The sequence below is a fragment of the Rattus norvegicus genome, chromosome 7 (genome assembly GCF_021556685.1).
Source record: "Rattus norvegicus strain SHRSP/BbbUtx chromosome 7, alternate assembly SHRSP_T2T, whole genome shotgun sequence".
Lineage (NCBI taxonomy): Eukaryota > Metazoa > Chordata > Mammalia > Rodentia > Muridae > Rattus > Rattus norvegicus.
Window position 1 is genome coordinate 65,296,634 of NC_141540.1, and position 27,111 is coordinate 65,323,744.

At 44.6% G+C, this 27,111-nt stretch overlaps 2 protein-coding genes across 7 annotated transcripts in view; one reads left to right on the top strand and one right to left on the bottom strand.

Annotated features, from left to right (window-relative positions):
* Window positions 1-3,763, top strand: part of Grip1 (glutamate receptor interacting protein 1) — a 657,804-nt gene extending 654,041 nt beyond the window's left edge. For all 5 annotated transcript variants that reach the window (XM_087559246.1, XM_087559243.1, XM_087559254.1 and 2 more), the window contains one exon: window positions 3,478-3,763. In XM_087559246.1, the coding sequence (XP_087415372.1) occupies window positions 3,478-3,518 (41 nt within the window). In that variant the 3' untranslated portion in view covers window positions 3,519-3,763. The remainder of the gene's footprint in view (window positions 1-3,477) is intronic.
* Window positions 1-27,111, bottom strand: Helb (DNA helicase B). 2 transcript variants are annotated; one of them, NM_001399836.1, is made up of 13 exons: window positions 26,884-27,111; window positions 24,878-25,273; window positions 23,243-23,412; window positions 20,023-20,913; window positions 17,881-18,052; window positions 16,529-16,670; window positions 13,597-13,751; window positions 10,616-10,706; window positions 9,879-9,938; window positions 8,579-8,783; window positions 7,806-7,949; window positions 6,076-6,576; window positions 70-1,399 (listed from the first exon to the last, which is right to left on the bottom strand). In NM_001399836.1, the coding sequence occupies exons 1-13, from the start codon at window positions 27,056-27,058 to the stop codon at window positions 1,238-1,240; spliced, it is 3,264 nt and encodes a 1,087-aa protein (NP_001386765.1). In that variant the 5' UTR covers window positions 27,059-27,111; the 3' UTR covers window positions 70-1,237. The 2 variants fall into 2 exon arrangements, with proteins under 2 accessions (XP_087414738.1, NP_001386765.1); XM_087558612.1 differs by lacking the exons at window positions 24,878-25,273; window positions 26,884-27,111 and adding an exon at window positions 23,538-23,843 and having other exon boundaries at window positions 1-1,399.

Genomic DNA, 27,111 nt, shown 5'->3' on the forward strand with positions numbered 1-27,111 from the left:
TTTAGTAAAAGAATAGAGAATTTATTTCTCACAAAGACATCTATCTGAAATGCTGCAGATCAGTCCAGAGTACAACAATAAAAACAAAGTTACAATCAGATGGATAACATGATTGGTTCTGTTTACTTCCTGGTACATATAAAAGTCATGTTTAGGACCAGGAATGAAAGTCAGCAGTAAAGTGCTTTCTTAGCAGGCACGAGTCCTTGGCTTCAGTCCCAGCACAAAAAGAAGGAGGAAAGATAGAAAAATTCTCTTTGTACTATTCTGACAGTCCAAGAGGTAAACAGCAGAGTATATAAAAAAGCACATGATGTGCACACACTGGCTAGAAGTTTCCATGACCTGAGCTGTTGGAGAGGGATAACTTATAAGCAACCTACTAAGAACTGTAATCAGAGGGCTGGAAAGACAAGGTATACACATCTAGTGAGGCCCTCCCACAGCAACAACGGCCAAGAGGACTCAAGACAGCAAAAAGCCACTTTGACCAGGCATCCACTGCCACGGTAAAACCCACACAGGGCTGGGGAGACACCTTCACAGTACCACTTGGCAATAAATACTTAAAAATCATCTGCTTTAAGAGAAAGCCCCCCTACAATGGGATATATGCAAAACTCACTCCCAACTCAGAAAGGCATATCCAAGTCCCAAGTGCACCGAGTCCCAGGCGCCGGGATGGAGTGACGGCCACAGCATCACGGCAGGGATGCTGTGACAAACTTAAATGTGTTACCATCAGCAGGTACGATCAGTCCACCTTTGCTGGTTCAGGGCGCTGGCAGAGGGGATCCACAGTGATCACGTGGCATTATCACAAAAGGTCCAGCAGCCCCTAACATGGGAGTGTTTCAAGCAGAACTTTCCCCCAGCTACGTCCCCTATTCACTGCTCTCATGAGGACGGAGGCTGAAATCCTCACAGTTTGCTTGGATTGGGTGGATTTAAAATATCTGCTTTCAAACTCAGGTTTAAAAATAACATAAAAATCTTATTTTGGGTCATGTGCCCAAAATACAAATGCCCCAAACTAAAATGCCCAGTGTTGGCTGCCCTCTCATAGCTTGAAACTTTGAAGCTAAAATGTTCATCTTGTCTTGAAAGAGGTAAAAAAAAAATTTCTTGAGCAACACGAAGTAAATATTTTTTTTCTGTTTTGAGGCTTTTGTGGGTGGTGGTATGGTCTGAACAGGGTCTTGTGATACTGCCCAGGCTGGTCTTGAACTCACAATCCTCAGGGCTCAGTCTCCTGATTGCTGGCATTATTGGTGTGATCCACCACACCTGACTTAGCTGTTTCTTGATTGTCAGAGGGTTTGAAAAGTTGTCTGCGAGTTAAGTTATTCAACCTCAGACTCTGAAATATAGAAGACACTTGTGGAGATGATTCTTCAACCTGTTTGAAAATAAAAGTAAAGTTAATAAAAACATACCTTGCCTACCGTTCCCACGTCTGCTCCCCACGACCGCCTCTGAGGAAGTAATGCATCCCTCGCAATCCTTGAAGTTTGAGGAACCCTTCGATGGGCTGTCTGCTCCTTGGCGGATCATACCTGCTTCTGCCCACTGTGGCATTCCCGGTACCTAGAGCTAAGGGCCTGACATTTCCTAAATACAGGCATTTAGTCTCTGAAAGTAGCAATAGGGCTTACTATATAACCAGGAGCAAGGCACGGGATTCAAGGAAGCTTCACGGTGCAAGCATTAAGAATTCCAAGATGGATCCCAGCCCCTAAGCACAGAGCCAGGCTGCACATCCACAAAGACCGTTCTTTTGGGGCACATGAAGCATGAGGATGGCAGCACCACATTCTTCATGCTTCTGGTGACACCCAATCGGCAGACATTGGGCTGGCGTGGTCCTCAGTTTTCACAGGAAAAAGGAAAAGAAACACAGCAAGTTTTCCACAGTGCTCTATCTGTGTATTTTAGAAGTCGGACTCTGGTTAAGCAATCACTCACACCAATATGCCTGGACTTCTGGAACCTGGACTTAGTCACACGTCAGGCTAAGTGTTCCCATGAAGGCATGACCTCAGTGAAGTACTGAAGTCGCTGAACTCTTATGTGAGGATAATCCTCTGTGAGGTGGGTGGATCTCATCCAGTCATTTGAAGGCTTTAACATGAATAAGCCCCTCCTTCCTGAGAAAGGCCTACAGGCTGCCTGCTTTCAGACTCACCTTGCACCGGTATCTATGTCTGATTCTACAAACTTCCCTCCTCCAGCTCTCCCCAACGGATTGAGAAGATTCCTTCCAGTGAAGCCTTCTCTGACAGACATGCAGATGGACAGACAAACCAAGCAGATGGCTCTGTCTCCTGGAGAACTTCCAAATAACTCAGGGGCTAGCCTTTCTCAGCCAATGTTGACTGTCTTAGCTAGCTTGCTTTTTGTATTACAATGTGAATTTTGTAAAAAAAATATTCGGGGGTTGGAATAATTGTTTTATCTGGTAAACTTTATCAGTGTTCACTCGGTTATTTGCATCAGAGAGTGCAATGCTACCTTTCCCTCTCTGTTTTCAGAGCGGGCAGTAGGTCAGAGGTCAACGTTTCCCTCTAAGATTGGTTTTTCAAAACCCAGAGCTACTAGGCTGAAGCAGTGATAGCGGGAGCGCTCAGTCGGTCATTACTCAGACCACAATGGCACTCAGACCAGTGATGAGCGATACAGAATAGAATGCTAGTACCCTAAGGTCAAAATGGAGCTAAAATTTTCCTATTGCCTAGAGCAGTGCAGGACCCACGGGTCTGGGGAAGTTGGGTGATGAACACTGCTAGTGTGGAAAGTTTGTAACACAGGTCAGAAACTATGCTTCCAGTTGGTGCATTCATTAATATTTTTATCATAAATTTAAAGCAATGGTTCCCAACCTATGGGTTGGGACCCCTTTGAGGGTCAAGCAACCCATTCGCACGGTTCACCCAAGACCACCAGATAACCTATATTTATGTTATAGTTAGGAACAGTAGCAAAACGACAGTCATGGAGCAGCTACAAAAATAATGTTATGGTTGGGGGTCACAATGGCAGGGGGAAGTGTTCTAAAGGGTCGCAGCACTAGGAAGGTTGAGAACCACCGATTTAGAGTGTGATCCACTTACAAACGTTGTGTTCACCGTAAAAAAAGCCTATGCCGCAGTCTCACAGACCCAGTGGCATTGGGTCAATTGTACCAAGAAGCCACCATAGATTGGTGTGAACACACAATGGTGACTTTTGCACAACTATGGGGCAGCTGCCCAAGGGGGCATTTCTCAACCCTTATCCTCCCAGCTCAGCTGTGTATGCCTTCGCGTGTAGGTGATTTAAATGCTGGCACGGGGTATAGGCAGCAATGTGATTTGAGGAAAGGACATACAGACAGCCCTCGTCACTGGGTTCCTCTTTCAAGAATATTACCAAGAGTTATGAGAATAAGTCTCTATTTTACCAGTCCTGGAGTTCTGATTTCTGTTTCCTCATTTGCAGGGATTCCTGGAGATGCTGTATACTTTTGGCAAAGTCTCTGAGGAAAAGCATCACCCTCTTCCATGAACAAACTCTGGACTGATGTCATCGTGCAAGGATGGGAGCCAGCTCACAACAGTCCCCAACCTCACGCTCACAGATCTACAATGCTGGCCCTGGTCCAAGCAGGAGGCTCCAGCAGAGCCGGGCCTGGGACTGAGTAACACTGCCATTTTCTCTTTGTACCACTGCTCACAGCCCTCCCCTACCTAATGTTGGTGAGAAGAAATAGAACTCAAGAAACTTGTTCTGAAGGCTCTTTCTTTACAATTGTCCCTTTACAGCTCCAGCCAAAAGCCCAGCCCCAGGGGCTTTGCAAGCTTACATTTTTGTGGGGGGAAAAAGATGGAAATGTCATGTTAAATGTCACTCTCCTCTACTGGGGTGGGGGATAAAGCTTACTATCCCCAGCGATTATTCCATTGCCATGGAAGAGATAAAGGCAGTTCCCCCACAAACTTGTCACTTACTTTCTTGCTGATTCTGATCCACCAGGATCCACCCTATGCCCAGGTCAAACACATGTGCATCTCCCGCAACCCAACCCCAGCTGACCTAACTCATCTGTAGGACCCATCAGCTCTGCCCTCGGCCTCTCAGCATCTCTTTGCCTTCCCTGCTGGAAGCAGCCTGCTTTCAGCCTAATCACTGTATCCTGGGTTTCTTTACGTTAGGAACTTATTAGTTCCTTTCTCCCTCGCTGCCGTCCATCACACTAAGGTCGAGGTCACTTCCTTGAATTTCAATTCACAAGCACTTGGAATGCTCCTATGGTGGCTCTCCACTCCTATCCAAAGAAAAGGACAGTGTCTCCGGAAGACTCTCTGTCCATCAGTCCTGACTACCACACCCCCATATCCGCAGCCCTGCCTCTCATTGGCACCCCAGGCTCTCCCAGTGGCTTCAACTGCTGTCACTGTACATTGAAGTCTTGGTCATGCAGACTCTTAGAGAAATGGTTACCGTGTCCCATACCTTCCTTGGGCAATGGACTCGAGTGTCCTTTGATAGCTGGGCAGAATCGTTGCCCATGCTCTTCTGAACTGGTCTCCCACTGAACCCCACCTAGTGAATCTGTGGCAGGTGCATTAGTCAATCAGTACTCTTCCCTTGAATGCGGTGGCATTTGGAAATAATCTGTAACCCTCATCTCTCAGTACAGCACCCGTGACTGCCTGCTGGAGGAAGACTCTGTATTCCCTCAAACAAGGTCTTCCTGTGTCTTTTTCATCTCAGTAAATGGCCCTGCTGTTTCCTAATTGTTTCAGTCAGAAAGCGGGGAGTCATTAGGGACTGTTCCCTTTTGCCTTCTCCCCTCTGCTCACCCAGTGGACAGTTACATCTCCAAACTATAGAAGCCAAAGGGATGAGATGGCAACGAGACATTGTGAATTAGCAAACAAAACAGTAGATCGACTGACGTCGAAAGTTAACAGTGAGACATCATCACATGGTTCTGGGAGAGCCAGATGTAGACTAAGAAGCCCTTGGTGTGCTCTTAAGGCATGGGAGCCTTTAGACGGAGGGACTGAGTTAAACACCCAAGGAATTGGAGTATATGAGGAGCATGAGAGGAATGCATTTGGGGGCAGACAGTTGATCCTCCAGTAAGATAAGGACCTAAAGCCAGGACAGGCCGAGTGGGGAAAAAAATCATTTCTCAATAATACATCCCTAGAAGTAGAGAGTAGAGGCTAGCTCAGAATAATATGAGTATGAGACTTCAAGCTGTCAAAGTGGGAGAAAGGGGATTGACACAGGGAACCGAGAGAAAGGTATTAGGCTGTGCTTCCACAATGGCTATCTCTAAGAACGAAGATAGAAGATACATGAAGGAACTGGCTCCTGAATGCTCTTCAGTAAGTCATCAAATCACTTCCGTACTTGCAAGGAGTCTGCACAAGAATGAGGAAGAGTCACTCACCCAGAGCTCCCAGCACTACATCAGGGCAGTCACTGGAACACTCAGGCCAAGGCGATGGGAGAAATGGTGAGAATACAGTATGCTCTCAAGGCCTCAGGGATGTGTGGGAGAGGAGGAGGTTGAAATGGAGGAGAACTTGAAGGCGCTTCTCCATCAGATTAGACAAGGTCACATGAACCGGGAGAAAGAGGACTGAACAAGTAGCAACAGTTAAGCTAGGGGCCAAGAGTGAGACCTAAGGAAGGCTCCAGAAGCTTGAGACAAGACCAGAATCAATCAGTGCAAGGGAGCTGTGGAGATACGGAGGGATTGTGGTCTGCAAAGCCAGGGGTAACTGACAAGGATGAAGACGGGGAAGGCTGGCCGGCACAGAGTGGAGAGCTTTCTCACGGAACACAACTGCTATCCATCGGTCAGTGGAAGCTGCCTAGAGAGGCAGCCTCAGGAGGGATGGGAAAGAACTAACTCCAAGTGGGCACGGGGGGTGGGGAGCACTGTGTGAGATTCGAGACATCAGCAGTCCCGAGGTCCTAACAGCACACTGATACAATGACCGAAATATATGGTTCGGTCCAGGCACACTGCAGCTGGCAAGAGTTAAAGAAAATATGAATACGAGGGAACATAGCTCCTACCATACGGAATTTACTGGGGCTTTCTTCTTCAAATGGGAAGCCATCGCCTGTTCTTTTGGACCCTCGAAGCTGTTCTGACTCCTCATCTGTATCCATGTCGCTAAAACAAGTTGACAGCCATCTTCCGTCTAAGGCAAACCTCTCCTTTGTGGCTGGAGACGCTTCACCCCTGGCGCTGTTTGCGGTAGCTTTGCTGCCTGGGGTTGTACACAGGGGTGACGCCAGAGGCTGTGTGTCAGGTCTTCCTCCTACTCTAGGGCTCGAAGGCTGAGATGGGAGACCCTCTGAGGAGGCACAGCTGCTGGAGAGCTTCTTCTGCAAGAAGTGTTTCAGACGCGTCTGCCTGGGGAAACTGCGCTTCCGGATGGCACTCCTGAGTTCAGACTCTTCCGCAATGATGTACACCCTGGAGCGGCCCCGAGTCACCGCAGTGTAGACATGTTGCCAGTGCTGGCGGCCTGCCTTCCCCACTACATAGGCGACTGTTTTCTCCTCGGACCCCTGAGAGGCAAAAAAAAAAAAAAAAAGACTTGGTAGAGAAGCTCATTGGGGGAGCAACTATGGCTGGGAGATGTCAGTGAATAGCCAGACCCTTTACAAAGGCACACAAAGATTGGCCGGACACATTGGGACACCCTGAGCTATCCCTATCTCCTCTTTAAACCTGTTGTTCTCAAATAAGTTTTAAAAAAAATTATAAGGGCATACATTTGTCAAAATATTTGTTAAAGAATAGCAAGGTACACCAACAAAGTCAATAAAGTCAAAAATAAACAATGTGTAAGATGATACCCTTTGCTTAAATCTTGAAAGCAAGAAAATATAGAGAGAGACTATATGTATAAAATCTATATGAATAGGAATATATCAAACACAGGAAAAAAGTCCCTTCTGAGCAAAGTTTAAGTTGGGTAGGCATGTTCAAAACTTCAGCAATCAAATAATATTCCATTGGAATATTCTTAAAAATCAAAAATGCTCCAAAAAATACCACAGATAAAACGTCGACGTTTAAGGACAGCAGTGCAGGTCATGTCAAGCCCTCTGGAGAGTGAGGCTGGGAGGGAAGGAAGTGTAAGGCTGCTGTGCTAATGCCTTAGTTCCTGGAAGTGAAGGGACACTTAAGAGAGCGCCCAGCTAGACCTGCAGTCTCACCTCCTGTGCCTTTGTGCATAGAAGCACAGACTATAGGAATGAGGCCCAGAGGCTCACTGCCAAGCACTGGGCTGCACATTAGAAAGCAGCTCTCAGGAAACAAAGAAAAATGATGAGGGAGAAACTAGGCCAGAACTGAAGAATTAGAATTAATAATAGCAAGAGAAATTTTTAAAAAATGAGATCTACTCCGTGCTGTGGTTAAGTGTTGTAGCTAACTGTCAACCTGATGGGACCATGGGTCACCTAGGAGACATCTCTGGACGATGCTGTAAGGAAGTTTCACTGATGGGGGAAGACCCACTGTAAAGACCCACTGGTGTCCATGTAATGGCTGGGAATAAAGAAAAAGAGCTGAGTACCCAGCATTCATCTCTCTCTGCTTCCTGACTAGGAATGCAGTGTGACCAACTGCCTCATACCCCTGCCTCTATGTCTTCCCTACCTGCACCCTCAAACTGTAAGCCCAAAGGGCTTCTTTCTTCAATCGCTTTCACCAGGCATTTTGTTACACAGAGGACAAAATGTACCAACACAATCAGTACTAACAACCAACCGTCAACAGCCGCACGTACCTGAAAAGTATGAATGGTCCTTGCCCACGCGTGCTTTATCTGACAGTTTGTCATTAGTTTGTTAAAGTCCACAGTCACTTCCAATCCAGCGTCATTACTAATGGTCAAAAGTCTTTTTCTTTTGGAAGTTACGTCAGTTACATCCTGGGACCAAGACAAAGAGAACTTTGTATCTATTCCAACATGCACATGGTAAGGCCATTCTGTTTCCGGTGCAATACTAAGCACAAACATTATCCATCAAATTAAGGATCTGCAGGTGCTTGAAGCTGAGACAGTAGCTATAGAGTATGTGAACCTGGAAAGGCTTGAGAATCCATGCTTAGCTGAATACCTCCACATTTCAGTATTTCAATGAACAGAAATAGAAACTTTTGGTCCTTGAAACCTCACATACTCTTTCCCTCACAGCCCCTTCAGAATCATTTAAGTTTGAGAAGGTGTCTACATAGGGAGAACAACCCCAGGGAGGAGAATTACTAAGTTTCTACGTTGAAGCTATGACTAAGGATGGCTTTGCCTTGTCCTTCGTTATTCAAGCTTCCAACTTACTACAAAGAAGTTTCCTTTCAGAGAAAAAAAATGTTAGAACCAGACATTGCTAAAAATGACAAACCAATGTCCATCCTGAATGAGGGTGTATAAAAAAATTCTTGATAAAGAAACATTGAGCAAGAAGAGCATCCCTGATTAAATCCCAAATGTAATCTAGGGCTTTGGAGGAAAAGAAATAAAACCTCTAAATGGCAAATCTGTTATTTCCTAAGACTTACCCGTGTTATGAAAAATATCTCCCCATTGCACAGTCGTATGCTACTTTCAAAATCCTGTTTGCCTTTAGCATTATCGTCTGGGGCATCTCCAAAGCCTTTCCCGTTGGCTTCCTGGTCTCTGTCAGGGAGTAAATCTGAGAGGTACGCATTCCGGGTACAACAGATCTTATCACCAACAGCAAAGATGAGTTTCTTCTTATGGTCTCTGCATTAGAAAGTGCACACACCATCAAACCTGGAAGCTCCCCCACTTCATTTTATTTAATAGCAGCTCCTCTCTGGAGTTGAAGTGCAACGATGTTTATATACCCTTGTATCATTTTATTCTCCAAAGGTCAAGAATCAGGGTGTCATAACTGTCACCTGTTCATTTTACATTCTGTAGGGGGTCGGTCTGGTGCCGCTACAAGGGGGTGTAGCAAAGCCACAAAATGATATTTACCACCTCAACATTCACCCTGTCATCTCAAGCCCTTTTGGCCTGGCCCACTTGAACTCGCCCAAGTTAGAGATGTTGATGTGCCCTGATCCATCCATTTTCTTAACTAAAAGTCTCATTTTTTATGCAAATTCACCCTCTCTCCACATTCTCCGGTTTCAGATCTTAGAGTACTGTCATATTTTGATTATAATAATTATGACATTGTTCTGTGAAAACAGTACCAAAGAATGGTGACTTGTGCCAGTCACTGCAAAAAGACTGTGGGGTTATTTTTCATCCTGCTCTTACCCAAGGCTTTGGGAGATTCCCATGTCTGCAGCTTCATTTACACAAACAGAAAGATTCCCTGACACAAGCAGACTTACTAGGACCACTATAACATGGGCCCATCCAAGCACCTTTTGAGTCTTCTGTCAGGCTGCCCAACACAGTGGTTTGAGGCAGGAGCTCGTATGTCTTACACAACCCCAGTGAAGAGCATATGCTGTCAAATACAAGTCGTACAAAGCTGTTCTCTGCACACAGCCTGCTGCTCAGGCTCCTGGAAACACCACTCACATAGTACTAGAAATTCTCCTTATTCTCCGTGTTGACCTTGATGAGGTTGGAGGTTGTCAACCTGGACGCCACGGAGAAATAATCATTCCTTATTTTTCACTTTGCTCTACTTACGGTCCATGTCAGTTCCTAACGATATATAATCCATTTAATTGAAGAGAGTCTATTACGCTTCAGAAACTGGGGGAACGTGTATGACTTTTGAATGTGCGGCCCTATGTGACAAATACACATATAAACAAGAGAACAGCAAATAAAGGCACGACCGTCCCCTACAGGATCAGTCTGGAAAATGCTCACTTGATGAGGTGGTCTGTGTAGTGCTTGGAGCAGCAGTCATTGATGAGGTCACAGTCTTGCCTGAAACACACGAAAATCAGAGTCACGTCAACACCACACACTGTACACCGGCTTATGTTTACAGACAATCATATACTGGGCAGTGGATTGTTTAACTTGTTGTTGTGATACTGAGAATTGAACTGAGGGCTCTGTGCTTCCTAGACAAGCATGCTAGCACTCACACCCCTGCTGACAGAGCAGATCCCATAAGGAGTTTCTAGAACTTTCTCTAGGAAAAAGTATTTTTTGTTGTTACTATTTCTTTCTTTTTTTTTTTTTTTTTTTTTTGTTTTTGTTTTATCAAAGCAGAGTCTCTCTGTGTAGTCCTGGTCATCCTGGAACTCGCTCTGCAGACCAGGCTGGCCTGGAACTCAGAGATCCGCCTCCCTCTGCCTCCCAAGTACAAGGGTTGAAGGTGGGGACCACCTCGCCCAGCTGGAGAAAAACTATTTTATAATTTTTAACCTTCAAATAAAATTTCGTTTCACTGGCACTTCCAATGAAAATATAAGCATACTTGACAGAAAGCAGCCCCGTTCAGAATACCTTCTGATGTGTCTAATAAAAAGATACTTTGAGGAATGAGAAGAAATAATGAGAAATTACATGCATCTCCCCCTAAATACAATGTACATTAATAACTTACGAAGTTTAAGAGTTGGACAAAGTACATTAACACATTATAAACATTTTACCTTCTAAATGCAATAAATTGCGATGTTTTTGCACTTTCAGGACTGCAGAAGTCCTTCCCTTGAAGCAAAGTTTTAACTGCAGAATATAAATCTGGCAAAGAGAAAAAGGTTAACAGAAAAATTGCCAAATTATAATGCTATTTCTATGGGGAAATTGGCTAGCAATTCCTACTAAGCAGTAGGTAAAACACCTCACCACGTGCAATACAAGGTCACCACGGGAACGCCTACGTCATCCCTGACATGCGCCATAACAGTGGCAAGACCATGGAGACCAGGTTTCAGCCCCTGAGGTACTGGTTGTAGTCCGTCAGAGTTGGAAATCCATCAGCACATACTCATGAAGTATTATCATATGGGGAGCTGGTGCACACCAGATTGCAATACTGAGATACTGCCGCACTGGCTCAAAAGTGCCCAGTGGCCTAACAGCACAGTGCCTCACTCACCTCAGCTTTCTCTTTCCTCCCCTGACCCAACCTCCCACAATTCAGCCACTAACAAAATACCATCATGACAGGCATATACCATTATGTCCAGCTCACTACCCCAGGTTTGGTTGGTTTTCATAGTTGTTGTTTTATAGATAGGGTCTAGCCTGGTCTATATGAGAGAGGCTAGGGGATAGGAGTTCAAGGTCAGCCTCAGCTATACAGCAAATTCAATGGCAGCCCAGGCAACATGAGGTCCTGTCTCAAGACAAAAGGCGGAGGGAGATAGGAACACTGCAGGGTTTTGTGTATCATCTAGGAGCCGGTGAACTATGGAGTACTGTGGTGCTCTGTTCTAGAAAGACAGAGTCAGCTGATCACAGTCACTTCATTTCTTCAATGAAGACACTCTCCAGAAAATAGCTGACCTCAGGTCTCTGAACCCAGTCAACCAGAGCAGAAGTTTCCAGAGGTCTCCCACTCTCCACCTCCTCTTCCTCTCTGTCTCACAGGTCCAAGGCACTGGGCATTTTATTCTACAGTAACGTTTTAGCATCTCTGAAACTCTGGCCATTATGGGTCCTATCTTGGGTCCCTGCACTTTGTAACAATGGATAAAATTTACTACACCATTTATTAATAAAAAAGTGCTATTTGCCTCTGTCAGGACTAGTTACCCGATTTTCCTAAGGAAGAAGCTGATTTTCCCACAAATTTTTTAATTAAAACAGAGAATCAGCTAAGCGCCACTCACACTCTGAAACAGACAACTTGTTTTTCTTTTGAAAGTACATTTTAATGAGCTGGTCGTGACAGCACCAGCTACCCCATGGACTAGGGAGGGGGAGACAGAAGAATTAGGAGTTCAAAGTCAGCTTGAGAAGACCCTGGCTCACTCAAACAAAAGGCACAATCTCTTTAATATACAGAACGGGTCCCAAGATAAACAATGCTTGAGGTATACTGTAGAGAGTCGCAAAGAGAGCGAGCTACGAAGAGTCTGTATCTGCTTTTCTCATAAACATCAGCTGTCATATGTAGTTCAAACCAGCTCACGAGATATGCATCTTCTTATCCAATTTATAGAAAGCTAAAAGGAACGATGAGGTCAGGCATGCGCACAGTCGAAGACAGACTTGGGTGGTTTGGAAGCTTCGTGCCATGCATGGTAAGGAACTATGGGACAACTACAATAGATCCTCAGAAGATTGGCAACTAAATAATGATAGTAATAATGATGATAATAATAATAATAATAATAAATCCTCAGAAGAATCATTTAAATCATTACTAATCATTACCAAACCCTTAAACTATGCTTCAAGCTTGCTAAGTCAGTTTTAAAATCTAAATCAAGACCAAAAGAACCCCTCTACTGTTCTGTTTCCTTCTCTATTGCTGTAATAAAACACCAGAAGCAATGTAGGCGGATGTATCTGGCTTATAGGACATATTCCATCACTGAAGGAAGTCAGAGTCAGAATCCAAGAAGGATCTTGAAGCAGGCACCATGAAGCAATCCTGCCTGCTGGCTCAGTTGGTTCTTGCTTAGCTAGCTTTCTTATACAGCCCAAGAATAGCTACATTGGGATTGTGCCGCCCGCAGTGGCTACAGTGGGCTGGGCCCTCCCACATCAGTGAGTCGTCAAGACAAACCCCTGACAGACACGCCCACCTGCCAACTGATCTGGGTGATGCCTCAATTGAAAAGTCCCTTCTCAGAGACTCTAGGCTGTGTCAACCAAGACAATTATACTCAAATATAACTATTTTTAATAACCAATTTAATGATATTTATTAGTACTTACACAGTGGTTCTTAACATGGATGCCCCTCCCCTAGCTCCACAGGCACCAAAATCCTGACTCTTATTTCACACGTGGTGAAGCGCTTAAGAGACCTGTCCCATGCCCCTTCTCAACCCTGGCGGGCTAACATTGTGATACCCCAAATTACATGTGGTGTTAACAGTAACCACAGTGTCACCAATGTCCTCGAAGAAAAGAACAGGGATTTTCATTAAATAAAACTCAACTTTCTCCTGAAGAGACTTGGATTGCTCTGTAAACAAAATCCTCTCTGGCCACTTACCGACTCTTCGAGTATTTAATGAGAGTCCTTACACTGTCTCAAGAACTTCCTCACGAACTACTAGGACAGTGGTTCTCAACCTGTGGGTCACAATCCCTTCGAGGAGGTCAAACAACCCTTTCATAGGGGTCTTGGGAGGCCACAGAAAACAGTCATTTACATTACAATTCGCAACAGTAGTAAGATTACAATTACAGTTATGAAGTAGCAACGGAAATGATTTTATGGTTGGGGTCACCACAACATGAGGAACTGAACTAACGGGTCGCAGTGTTAGGGAGGTTGAAAACGACTGCTCTAGAGTAACCTGCTTTTGAGGATTCTCCAGTTGTTTTATTTCTAGTACTCCATCTTTCACGGGCAAGACCTACCTTTAGCCTCGAACAATACACAGCTAGTCGTTTGATAGCAATATTACAAAACCGAAATACTTCCATGCAAGCCAACATAAACACCTACCAGCTTGGTGTTTGCCTTTAGACGACTGAGAACTGCTGTCCTCTTCAGGGAGTCTCACGAAAATGAATGTCTTATCTTGAATGGAGTTGGGTAATGTGGAATTATCAGAGATGTTTATTTCTGCATCAAATTCTGGAAACTGACGTCTGGAGATTCTTAAGGAAAAAAAACATATGTGCAAGGCACGTGTAAATAGTTGGGGTGTATGTGCACATGTGCATACACGCAGGTGGTTGTGGAGACTAGAAGTCAACTTCGGTTGTTTCACAAAGGCCATCTACCTTCTATTTTGAGCAGGGTTTCTTACTCACCTGGAACTTGCTAAATAGGCTAGGCTAGCTGGCCCTACTATCTATATCTATCTATATCTATATTATGTCTATATCTATATCTGTGTCTAGATATAGATGATATAGTTATATATATAATCACCATCCGTGTAGCCTAACGCTGTTAGAATAATTCACACCTATTAGTGGATGGTAGGAGGAAAGGACTTTACAGGTATACAGGCCAGCTGATTCATTTTATAACAGACTAGAAAAACTACGAGACTTCAACATCATATTTAGCAACCCCTTCCTCCCACAAGCCAATTGAAAGAACCAGCAAAGAAATGATCATACAACATGCTGTGCACCATGCTGAGAACCAGTCCACTACATAGCAAGGAAGCTGGTCTTCTCCTCACTACAGGTGAGCAATAGGAGATGTGACCAAGTTCACTGGGTTCTCAAGGCCACGAATACAGAACACTGGGACCTGGGATGCAGATCTGAACCCAGTAGCTCCAACTCTCTTTCTATGTAAGTTACCCTGCACTGAATGGATCCTTTACGTATGTTACAGCACCTGCTTCTCCTCTGTTCTGTGTTCTGTACGTGTGCACTCCCGTTTTCCCAGCTGAGCCAGGCACCTACATCTGCTTGTTCTACCTCTCCATCTCGCTTTCTGTCAAGTCTTTTCCAGCCAATCGTATGAGGAAACACAGCATGCTTCAAGCGCCTCCTGATAACAGAGCCCCTAGTGATTGAGTCTAAGAACAGAGTTAACAGAGGTGTCAGGTGGGAGGGGCCTCCTGTGGCCATTCCTACCTCCCAACATGGAGGTAAGTGGCTGTTCTTGCTGGCAATGTCTCAGGTTTAATTTGGAAGCAATCAACATGGATTTCCTGTTTCGTGTGTCACCCAGGACACATAACACACTTCCTCTGGTGTGTCACAAAGATCCTTCAGTTGGTAATATTGGAGGACAGTGATGAATTATCAAAGGAACGACCAGAGACACTGCTTAAATAAAAGGGTACCGAACAGGTGGCTGAGGAAAAAGCCTGAGTTTTAGATAAAGCCCCATACTGGTTGAAGACATTTTCATTTCTCCCGGGTTTGACAGACTTGAAAAGGACCTATCAAAACTAAGGTAACAACAGAAAAACTTCAGGGAAACAATACTATACGCGCAACTCCAATGTTCTTGAGGTTTTGACAAAAGTCCACCCCTATCCCTACCATCCCCACCGTCCTATCCATGGTCGACAGGGACATACTAAAGTATAGTTTGATGTGTTCAAGGTTCTAGTGACAGTCAACTGAACATAGGTACAAATAGCAAAATCAGAGCTCACAAAAGAGACAAAAAAAGATGAAAATGTGACTCAGTGGAAGCAACCATCTCTTAGCATCCACGACCCATCACACCTGCAGACCTTAATGGCTCCTAAGTCACAGGACAGTAATGGGCCTGACACTGCAGCACACCGAGTATGGAGGAAGCCCCAAGGCTTATGCAAACACTCGGGAAGAGAGTTAGCTCTTTTCCACTGAGGAGCAGATGCCTGGGGGCCGCCAGGACTCATCTGAGTCAAATCCTACATTTGCTTCCCGCCCCCCTTTCGGGCTTTCCTCCCACAGAAATTACCAGAAAGTTAATTTCCAATTCTCCTTTGAGAATAAGACTCATTTCTAAGTCCCCGTTGCCTGGGGCAGAGTCCGGACTAAGCTTAACACACTTTTTAATTCCCGTACCAATATCCCAGTGCATTACCTGCAGGGTGGTTTCAGAATCTCCCCAGAAGTGGATGCCCCGGCCCTTATATAAAATGGCACAGTAGTTTCATTAACCTACGTAAACCTCTCATTTATTTTAAATCATCTCTAGATTATTGATATCTAATGCAATGTAAAAGCCGTGTAAAGCGTCAGTACGGGTGTCAATTAGGAGGAAACCAGGGACAGAATCTGTGCATCTGTTCAATGCACATGCAGTATTTTAATTTCTGGTTGGTAGTATGCATATTTAGGGAACCCACAGATACAGGCAACCAAGATGTACATATTCTTAAAGACGAGAAATATATTCATTCTTACATTTTAATGACAGTTTATGCTGGGTCAGTAAGGAAAGATACTAACCTTGGTTTTCTAACTGTGGCAATAGGCGTACACTAAAAAGGATAGAAAAGGGTTTGTGATGGTTTGTATAGGCTCGGGCTAAGGAATGGCACTATTAGGACGTATGCCCTTGTTGGAGTAGGTGTGTCACTGTGGGTGTGAGCTTTAAGACCCCAGCCCCAGCTGTCTAGAAAGGAGTTTCTGCTAGCAGCCTTCGGAAGAAGATTTAGAACTCTCAGCTCTGCCTACGCCATTCCTGCCTGGATGCTGCCATGTTCCCATCTTGATGATAATGGACTGAACCTCTGAACCTGTAAGCCAGCCCCAATTAAATGTGGTCCTTATAAGAGTTGCCTTGATCATGGTGTCTGTTCACAGCAGTAAACCCTAACTACGACAGAAGTTAGTAACAGGGACAGGGGTGTTATTAAAAGATAAAATAAATGTATTGTACTAAATCATCCAGATTAAAGGAGTTAAGACAAAAGCACGTTATTCCCGATTCAACAGAGATAAAAATGCAGACCAGCAAGAGGTGATACCTTGCGGCATTGTCCACGATCAGCTGAGACTCTGTCCTGTGGTTTGTCTTTAGTTCGATGGCACACTGTCTTGACTTAAGAGTCTCAAAAACATCCTGCAGCATGTTACCAGGTTCAATACTGGGTAACTGTCTAACATCGCCTAAAGGGGTGGGCCATTAAAAAAAAAAAAGATTTTACTTAACTCAGATTCTAAAACTCGCACATTCTTTTAATTCTGCTGACTGATAACACAGCATAATTATAGACCTTTTGTAACTTAGAAAAAACCCGTGAAATCTATATTCAAAATTATTTAAGAATGTTAACTGTCCTAGAAGAATTTAGGAGAAGAAATGGGGAGAAGGGTGAGCATGACCAAATAATGATGTATGAAATTTTCAATAAAAATGAATTCTCAAAACAAATATTACATTCAACGAATACTAAATGTTTCCTAAATCAAATCAAGCTGCATATGACGTAAATACGTGTGTGAAAACATAATACGGTGACAAATTTTTAACCGGTCTCCTTTCATAACTGTGACCCAGGAAAGCCACTTGGAACATGTACTTCAAAGCGTGTTTAAAAATCGGACCTCAGCTCTCTTGTATGTGGTCACTCCGTACGCTAGTCACTGTCTCCGTGTGTTACAGAATGTGGGGGAGCTGTGACCTCACCTGCGCAAAGCAAGCCTACCAAACAGAAAATGAATACACTGTATCGGTGTAAAAACAGACAAGCTCCAGACGTCCGATGGCAGCGTGTGACACACACAAAAAAACAAACTCCAGAGAAAAGAAAAATGACTGCTGGGTGACAACTGGGTGAGTGCTTAAGATGTTGACAGAATCAGTTGCTTATCCAACATCCCCAAATGCCTAAAATAAATGGAATTTATATACAATCTCATTACAATTAAATCACAGAATCGACCGCTCATTAAACCTCTACAGAGTTTAACTCAATCTCACCAGATTAAGTGGCTGGCGAACCCTAAGTTGAATTATTGGCTTAGAATCATAAAGTTACAGTAAAGTGGTCTATAATTCAGACTTTTTATTATTTCCAAATGATCTACATCCTGATTTATTCTGACTCCGACATTTTTACTATTTGAATAGCCATTATTCAAGCAATAGGCAGTAACTTAGCACAGGGCCATCTTCTTCACCCTTGCTTGCCGACGGACTGGCCAGATGGCCACCCATAATGGTAAGGGCAGCAGGCTTAACTCAGAAGCTGGTAAGGGCAGCAGGCTTAACTCGGAAGCTTTGTTACGGCCTCCAGCAAACCAAAGCCTGGAGACACCCACAACGGCACCCGCAGAGCCTTAACCGAGTGCGCAGACTCTCGGCTGTTTAACTCACCAAGGATTACTAGCTTAGACAGTTTGGAGTGTTCACGCAGTAACTTTAAAACCGATTTGAAGATTGCTACAGACACCAAACTCCCTTCGTCCACAACCAGAACTCGAACTGTAGAGAATTTCCACGGCTTGTCTGCCTCATTTTTCTTCCACATATAGAAACTGTAGTTGACCTGCAAAATGTGCATATAAAAAACAAATCAGGTTAGAAATAACTAGCAGGTGGTTCTAAAAACAAAGATTACCTTACGGGTGGGTGGGCATAAAAAATGGAAGGAAAAAGCAAACACAATGCAGAACTTTCCATTTACAGGAATGAACGAGCGTGAACACACACACACACACACGAATTTTAAAAATTCCAAACTGTAAAGGGCTCAAACAGTTAAAAACATTTCCCAGTGAGCCTTGAGTTTAACTTAATAACAAACTTCAATCAGAGTTTGCCTTGCAAAAAAACCTGAAGACTTCTCCCATGGTTGTAAACCAAGACAAAATCTATTTCTTTTCCCTTCCAGTTAACCTCTTGGCTTTCTGAGCTCTTCCAATCCTTTCTCTCTTTACTAAGTTTTCTTTCAAGTATTCCAAACTTTCTGACCACCACCACAACCACTAAGAAAAACAACCCAGCTAACAATGGTGTTTAATATGATTATTTTTTTTTAAGTAGATGACTCAACGAGATGTCAAAATGCCACCGTTAAAGCTCAAACCCCCTGCCTTAGCTTTATTTCCAGTGTTCTACAATACACAGACTTCTTTCCAATCAACCCGAACCCTCAACCCTCCACAAACAAACTCTCCCCTAGTGCCTCTGAAAAGCTTTACCCCTAACTAAAATGCCGAGCCTCCCAGAGCGTTAGAATTCTTCCTAACAGGAGAACGCCATGGCTCAAGACTCTGCCCCTCAAGTCCTTACACTGCTATCACCGGTGAAGTACTCACTCTTGCGGCCATAGTGAAATCATATCAAATGTTTGAAACGTGACTATTGGGCAGATACAAGAGAGGAAGATCAACAGAGTAGAAGCCCAGTTCCATGGAGCTGTGCGTTCTACCATAGAGAAATGCCTTCTTCCGCCTCCAGTGCTCCAGGCAACAGGGACCTTCTTTGTATGTAACCAGTCCTCACAAGATACGGATTGTGCAGGGAGCTAAACTACACCACTACTGATAATAAACTCAAGCCGCACACCTAGATCGGGCAAATGTACCCTACATTACTCTATTTCCCATTGAGTTTTGTGTTCCTTGCCTGGGCATTTTGGGGTTAGAGATTTACCATTAGGAATCTGGCTGGTATATTACAAGTCTCTGGTGTTAACTTTTTATGGGGCTAAGGGAATCTGACTTTCTGCAGGCTAGCCACAGGGGGTAGATGACCTGGGCAGATGGGGTGGCTTAGCAGCACTGGGCCTCTGAACCATGGGGGGGCAGGTGAGACCGCTGTTGCTGGTGCTTAGACGGTCTGCTGTGGATTGGTTTTTAGACTACGGGCTACACAGGTACCTGCTTCCCAGCAGGATATCCACTCTGTCTTAGCTGAGCAGATCCAAATGAAGATCGATCTGGAATGCCAGCAACAGAAGAACTAAGTCAGTCCATGCCTGGGAGACAGCAGCCTGAGGCAGTGTTCCAGAAGGAGGAACCCACCCTGCTGGACATATTTCACATAGTGTTTAAGTGTCTGGGCCCTGTGCTCATCCATCAGGAGCTGAGGTAAGAAGCTGGACTACATCACAGCTGAAATTAGGAGCTATGAACCTCAGCGTTGGGACTGGGAATGGCAGGCAGAGTGGTGGAGAGGGATCCTTCCCTCCGCTGTAGAAGCCCAGAGGAGCCAAGTGGCAAAGGCAGGGCTCAGAGGGAGGTCTGACATGTGGGGAGGGTGATAGGTTAGAGAATGAGGTTGAGATGGACGCTGTAGCATAAAGACCTCTGTGGAAGGACTTACAACCTCTCCCGTCTGGGAGTATAAGTCAGCAGTAAAGTACTTGCCTGGTATAAAAAAGACGCAGAGTTTTACCTCCCGTGTGAAAACAAAAAGAAAGAAAAACCAGACAAGTTGATTTCTTCTGAGTAAGGAGCAAAGACGTCTTAAGGAAAATGTTTCTATCTGCAGCCAAACTGTCAGAGGTTTTACCTGACACAGCGTATAAGCCGGAAGATGGGTCTTCTGCCTCAATAAGCCAGCTGCCTTCCCCGTAGGTGCGGTGAGCAAAACTTCTATAGCCTTGTCCACCCCGGCTGGACTCTGCTTAGGAAAGTCAAGCCATTCTTCTGAGGCCCCCTGGTCTTGTTCAAAGTCTTCACAGGCTTGCTGCACTTCCCTTTCTTCCAGCTGCTCCACATGCTTGAAAAGACGGCTAACAATAGTGGTCTTCCCACAGCCGCCTTTCCCGCTGAGGACGGTCACCGCATTGGTGCAGATCGTTTCCAGGGCGACCACCTGATCTCGATCCAGTGGGACTCTGTTTATTTCTGCACTCGTGACGTGTTCGCCATTGCTTCTAACATGGTCACCGCTGTCTTGTGCACCTAAAACACTGTCACCCTGCTCTGCCGCCACCTCCACCTCCACCTCGTCTGGCTTGCTCCCTTCCACTGCCTCTGTACTGCCTGAATCAGTGCTCTTTGCACCACCAATTGACGCCAGGACATTCCTCACGTCTACTTTTAAATGCCATGGGGGTCTGTTCATCAGCTCACATATGAAGGAGGCGATGTCGTGCTCAGCCTGGTACAGTTCAGAAAGAAAAATGAAGTCCTTCTCATAGGTTATCACGTCAATGGTCCTCAGAAAGTCCAGAGACTGACATGCTTCCTCGAAGGACATATGCTCTGACAAGCCCCAGGTCAAGTCTTTTACTTTGATGTACGTGTGTCCATCTTCTCTGCATGTCTGCCTCAGCTTAGAATACAGGACCAAAGCGTTCTTCTGCAGGGCAGTCATGAGCTGGAGCAGCGAGGGGCACTGACTGAATGAGGTCCAGCTGGCCTCACAGGATAGCAGCTTCATCTCTCTGTAGGTTATCTGCAGGAAAGAGAGTTCAGGATGCACACTGATACAAAGGACACATGGTGATGGGTCTCACAGCTATAGTTGAAACGATGCTATCTTAAACATTTTCAAGCTCTAAGAGATATATATTTCCACAAAATTTGGTTAAAGAAAAAGGTTATATAGCTAACACATCGTTGATGATTTGGGGTTTTTTTGTTTGTTTGTTTGTTTTGTTTTTGTCTTAACTGCCTTGTAGTTAGGCAGGTCTAGAAATTTCAAATCAATTTTCAATGTCAAACGACACTACACAGCCTAACACATGCATGTATATACACGCTGGCTTCCCCTGGTTTGTTCTTTGCCAGGTCTTCTACAGGCAACACCACTAATGATGTCTTCTTCCACAAGGGACTCCCACATTGGAACACTCATCCCTTTCCTCGTCCCTTTAAAAGAACCCCATAAGATAACAATGACTTAATCTCTACTATGGATAAGATCCTGTGCCCTCATCTAGACACAAGCCTCTGTTCTGGCCTGGGGAAAGAGCTGTAGCACACACTTAATAATCACCCCAATGAAATCAGAGTTTAACATGTAATATGTAAGATTCCCAGCAGAGAGGCACCCCACACTGACAGTGCATTTGCAGGGGCCTTAGCACATATTGGGAGGTGAATGGCTGCCTTACTCTCTTGGCTTGCTTGGTTCTCCATGTGTCTACTGACAGTTCTTCCCACCCACTACAAAGGGGGCACTCACCATACTATCCTTCATCTCCATCATCTTCACAGAGACATTCTTCTTAGGCCCTCTGTTCCTTTTATAGATTGCTGAGTTTTCTCTCAAAAGTCAAACACTAAAGTCCCTACTGCCTCAGAATGCAACTCCATTGGGAGACAGTACCTTTCAAATAGGTGATCCACGTTCAATAAGACCACAACACTAATGATGCTATCAGAATGGGCCTGAAACTCCTGACTCATGTCCTTTGATGAAGGAGAAATTGGCACCCTGATGCAAACAAGTAAGCTATGCTAAAATTCCCCATGTAGACTTCCTCCTGCAGTAAAGAGACAGGGCACTAACATGGAGATAAGGAGAGACCCATCTGTCTTCTAATGAATGACCCATCACATTTCCATGGGTCGTTCCTGCCTTAGCTTTCTCTGCCGTCCGTAAGTCTAGAGCCCCTTTGGAGAAGGTCATCAAGGGGTGTGGAAGACATAGAGAAGCAGCTCCCAGGCAGGATCAAGCAAGGACTGGTGACAGGTGCAAGCAGGGGCTGCAATGCCACCCTTGAGAAGAAAATGTGTTTCTCACTTGGCCTTAAACTATGTTCTGCTGTGTCCTGTTTCTGTGGAAGCGGCTCTCATGCTCTTTTGGTTGTGGCGAGCATATTTTGATAAAAAGAAGAGGGGTGATTTGTTATGTGAATATTTTGAGGAGCCTTGTTTGGTCTTATTTCTTTGTTTAGTCTTGCCTCAGTTGTTCCTGGTATCGTGGGAATAATGATCTTATGGTATCTTGCCAAAATGGAAATTCAGGTAGTAGATATTCATATCTATATAAGAATTAATAAAGCTTGCAACTGCGTTCAGTTGCTTCTGCCTGTGCTCTGCATCCCCTGTGTCCTGGTGGTGTCCGACTGTACCCAGGGCCCTCAATGCACTAGACATTAACAAAGGGGTACCTCTATTTCTTGCTAGGATGGGAGGCAGTAACCCCTTAATTCTCATACCTAAGCTCTTCAAACTTAAATCAATTGCATTTTCATCTGGAAAACCACTTGATAGCTACCAAGATTTAAGGAAGGCATTGACTCCTAGCACCATCCAGGCCCTCAAGGGCCACTTTCAACTCTTGATCTCTGATAATAAGAACAAACTTGGACTTACATGTCAATGGGGTTATTGTACCAATTAAGGAGCAAATAACAGCATGATGTATCCTGAGACTACTGTCTCCAGTGGCTTGGACTGGGAAAGGGGAGAGCGTGCTGTAGAGCGGAGTGGGCTCAACAGAGTCCTAAGAACTGTTGCCCTCAGTGAGGCTGGCGAATGGCAGCCGAGTGGCGGAGAAGCATGTCATACCACGTGACATTAAAGGAGCCAATCAACAGCTAGAATCTGAACAGCCTCACTACTTTGCTTCTTGTTACTCATCGGTTGACTTCATTATTTACACTTGTGGCAGAACTACAGCCCGAAGACATTTCCGTCTGTCTGTGACACGCAGGAGAAGAAATCCAACACTAAGTCCACATACATTTTCCACGGAGAGAAATTCCAACACGGGCCAAATTTGAAGAACTCTGCCTTGGACAAGACTACGAAATGCTGAAGAGAGTCTCACTTACCCTCCGGAAGCCGAGCTTCCATGGCTGTGTCCCCAGAGCCTCTTCTATGTGCCCCAGCACTGTTTCAGAACAGGAACTGATAAGACTTTTGAAGTGTCGAGGAAAAAGCGTTGGAAGGAATTCCATGACTTTGGGGAACTGCAAAGCCGTCATTGCAATTACAAACGGGACTGCAGGAGATCAGGGGAGGGCAGATGGAAACACAGGTGAGCCCAGACAGATAGACTTGGGGAGGATTTTCTCTCTTAGCACAATCTGCTGAAGACATCTAAATCAGGAGGATTATTCAACTCACCTGAAGCACTGAAAAAGTTAGTAAAGCAATTTCTACCAAGATCGCTTCTTCCTTTGTTCTGAACAGCAAACTTTCCATGACCGTGCACTTAATACTTTCGTCTTTTGTTTTGTTTGCAATATAACCATAAAAATAAACCCGGAATGCATCCTGTGAGGGTAAACTTAAAACCAAGCTCAAAAAAAGGTCACGTACATATGAACCTTTGCAGCCACTTTCCCAATTGTGACTATGACTCTTGTGACCTCGAAGTCATTTGGTGTGACGAAAAAATCCATCTGCTTTCACGAGGAAAGGGAAATCTTTCTGTATATGGATAGAAAACCACATTTTGAAGCTATTTGAAAGTCATTTGGAATTGAACTATTTCTAAAATGCCAAAGCATTCCTTTCTCTTTAGTCTCTTTAAAAACAAAAACAAAAAACAAAACAGGAACTGAGCTCAGTTTTAGTGGCTCAGGGAACTCTCTCACAAACTCAAAAGGCAAGAAACAGAATCACAATTTCAGGGTGGAAACCCTGAATCTTAGAGGAACACCCATTACAACACAAGGTTTTTATCAAACTGCTTCCAAGGCGACCCTGGCATGCCCAAACTTTTGAAACCGAAACACGTTGTAACATAAGAAGTTCATGTCTTAAAACCAAACAAGTGAGTCACAAAGAAATAAATATACCTCACGTCTTTTTTTGTTTCCTTTTGTTTTTTCAAGGCAGGGTTTCTCTGTGTAGCCCTGGCTGTCCTTGGGACTCACTCTATAAACCAGGCCGGCTTAGAACTCAGAGATCTGCCTGCCTCTGTCCCCCAAGTGCTAGGATTAAAGGTGTATGCCACCACTGCCCGGCTAAATATCCTATCTTAAATAAGGTTATTTTCCCTTGAACCATGTTCCTAGCTATCCCTGTCCACATGTTGCCTCCAGGCTATGAGAGATTTTTCGTCCTCGATCTGAAATGCTTGTGAGAAATAGTTGGGTCTCTTTTTTTTTTTCATGACCTAAGATAATGATAATATAAGAAGGTATGGGGATGAAACCCAAGCCCAAATTGACAGCTCATTTATTTTTCACATGCACCTTAAACACAGAGGCTGAAAATGACACTGTAAAAGATTTTAATAATTTTGTGGACGAGACAAAGAGTTCGTGCCTATGGGTCAGAAAATGTCCCCCGGAGCACCATGCCCGTGCTCATCAAGTTTTATATAATGGAGCACTGCAGAGCTTCTGATCAGATGCTCAATTGATCCTGTGGAAGACACAGCAAAACGAACAGCTGAAGCACCCCAGTCCCTGAATGTCCAGACGACACAAAAACTCACCAGTAAAAATCCTACTTACATGATTTTTCCAGTTTCTGCTCATCGCCCTGGTCACTTTGTGTAGACTGCATTTTATCTTTCTTTGTGGTTTCTCTGCAGAAATTTCTAAATGTTTCCCGAAGATTTTCAAAGTTTAGATTTTCAAAGCTTGACACTTTATCTACCCACTTTAAAAACTCCTGTATGCGCTCAGGAGTAAAGTTGCATTCTTTAAGAAAAAGCGAACAGATAGACTTTTGATCTGGTGGCGACATATCAGACTGTAGAAAGTAGGACGGAAAGCCTTGAACTTGGTAGCTCTTGGAGGACTGCGCGTGTTTCACAACCCGGACCCTCACGCGCCACCACGGATCTTTGAGTGGGAAACGCCCATACACGGTACATTTTTCTTTAGTATTTTCATCAGGAATAGACACTAAAGGGGGGGAGGGGGAATAACAGGAAATTTGCAAAGGTTTCCCTCAACATTTACTCTCTCTGATCCCCTCACACATACGCGCAGGCAGCACTCACCCATGCAGACCTCTATCCACTACCTGTAACACTTCCCTCTGGTTGCCTGTATCTCTGACTGACTCCCTGTCTACCACAGGGCGCTTGCTCCGTCTGTGTATTCTGGAAGTAAGCACAATGCAAGCTATGGATCTGTTCTTCCACCTACCACACCGCTGCCTTAGCCAATGTCAACCTTTATGTAGGCCTTAAAGAATTTACTATGGTGCCTCCCTTTTCGTGAAGCTGTTTAGAGATACCTGCCTCTCCTGGCCGCTTCCTACAGTTACTGTAGAGCTCGGCTCAGCTGACTTCTTTTTTTTTTTTTTTTTTTTTTTTTGGTTCTTTTTTCGGAGCTGGGGACGGAACCCAGGGCCTTGCGCTTCCTAGGTAAGCGCTCCACCACTGAGCTAAATCCCCAGCCCCATCAGCTGACTTCTTTAGTCAAGCCACATCAAAATCTCATGGATGCACTTCTCCAAGTGTTGTCTGGTATTCCTTCTAAGTACAAGTCGTGGTTACTTCTCTGATTAAAGAATGGCTGCCTGGCTACTATAGAGATGACTCAGCCATTAAGAGCACTGGCTGTTCTTCCAGAGGTCCTGAGTTCAATTCCTAGCAACCACATGGTGGATCACAACCATCTCTAATGCACTCTGATGCCCTCTTCTGGTATGCAGGTGTACATGCAGATACAGCACTCGTACATAAAATGAATCTTTAAAAACAAAATGGCTGCTTAATTCACAAGTGGCATTTCTACTGAGATGGCAACTTCATCATTTTCTCTCCCTGGCCTGTCCCAGTACCAAATACTTGGCCCGGATGGTCAGGTACACTTCCATCAACACATAATCCTTTGTATTTAAATTCAAACACAGCCATACCTGTGTTTAAGTTGCCAACAGTCAGTTGACACACATGATCAGCAGCTATTACTGTACTGGACACATACTGCATGTATGTATGTGTATGAATGTATGTTTCTATGCACATTCATGTGTGAATGTGTGTAAGAGTGTGTACAATCATATGTGTATATGTATGTGTAAGAGTGATGTGTGTGAATGTGTATGAGTGTTTATGTATGTGTATATGTGCTATGTGTATGTATGTGTGGAATTTTGTGTGTGTGTGTTTGTGTAGCCGTGTGCGTCCACACACCCACGCTCCTTTACTCAAAGTCTCTTAAGAACAACTCCGCTTTTGACTCAGCCAGGGGAGTGTAATTAATTAAAAGATTCTGCTTCTGGGTGGGAATAAGGGCATAGATCTATGTCCTCGACTGTAAAACTACCTCAAACTGTTAACTTTAAATGAGATGACATATGTAAAAACCAAGGTTAACACGGTATGTGCACTGGGTCACTGCCATTACCACTTTTACTACTACATCTTTAAGTACGGTGAAGCAGGCAGCCACACCACAGGTCTGTCTGTCTGTCAACTGCAATGGACGCCGGGCGCCAGGCAGTAAGAATCGAAAATACTTCTTTGAACCCTGCCAACCCGGCCCCGCTGACGCTCGCTCACCTCGCATTCGCCCAGGAAGGCTACCCGCCTTGATGCCCCCGCTGCAGAGCTCCTCCGCATCCACAAACTCTGAGTCCTGCTCCCCTTCCTCCTGAGCACAGTCCTCCTCCTCGTCGTCGCTCTTGTATGGGTTCAAAGGGCCCAGCAGTTCGCGCAGAACACCCTGCCCAGCCATTATCTTCTCTGCCCAAACTACACTAACAAAAACCCCTCGCACTGTCCAAAACT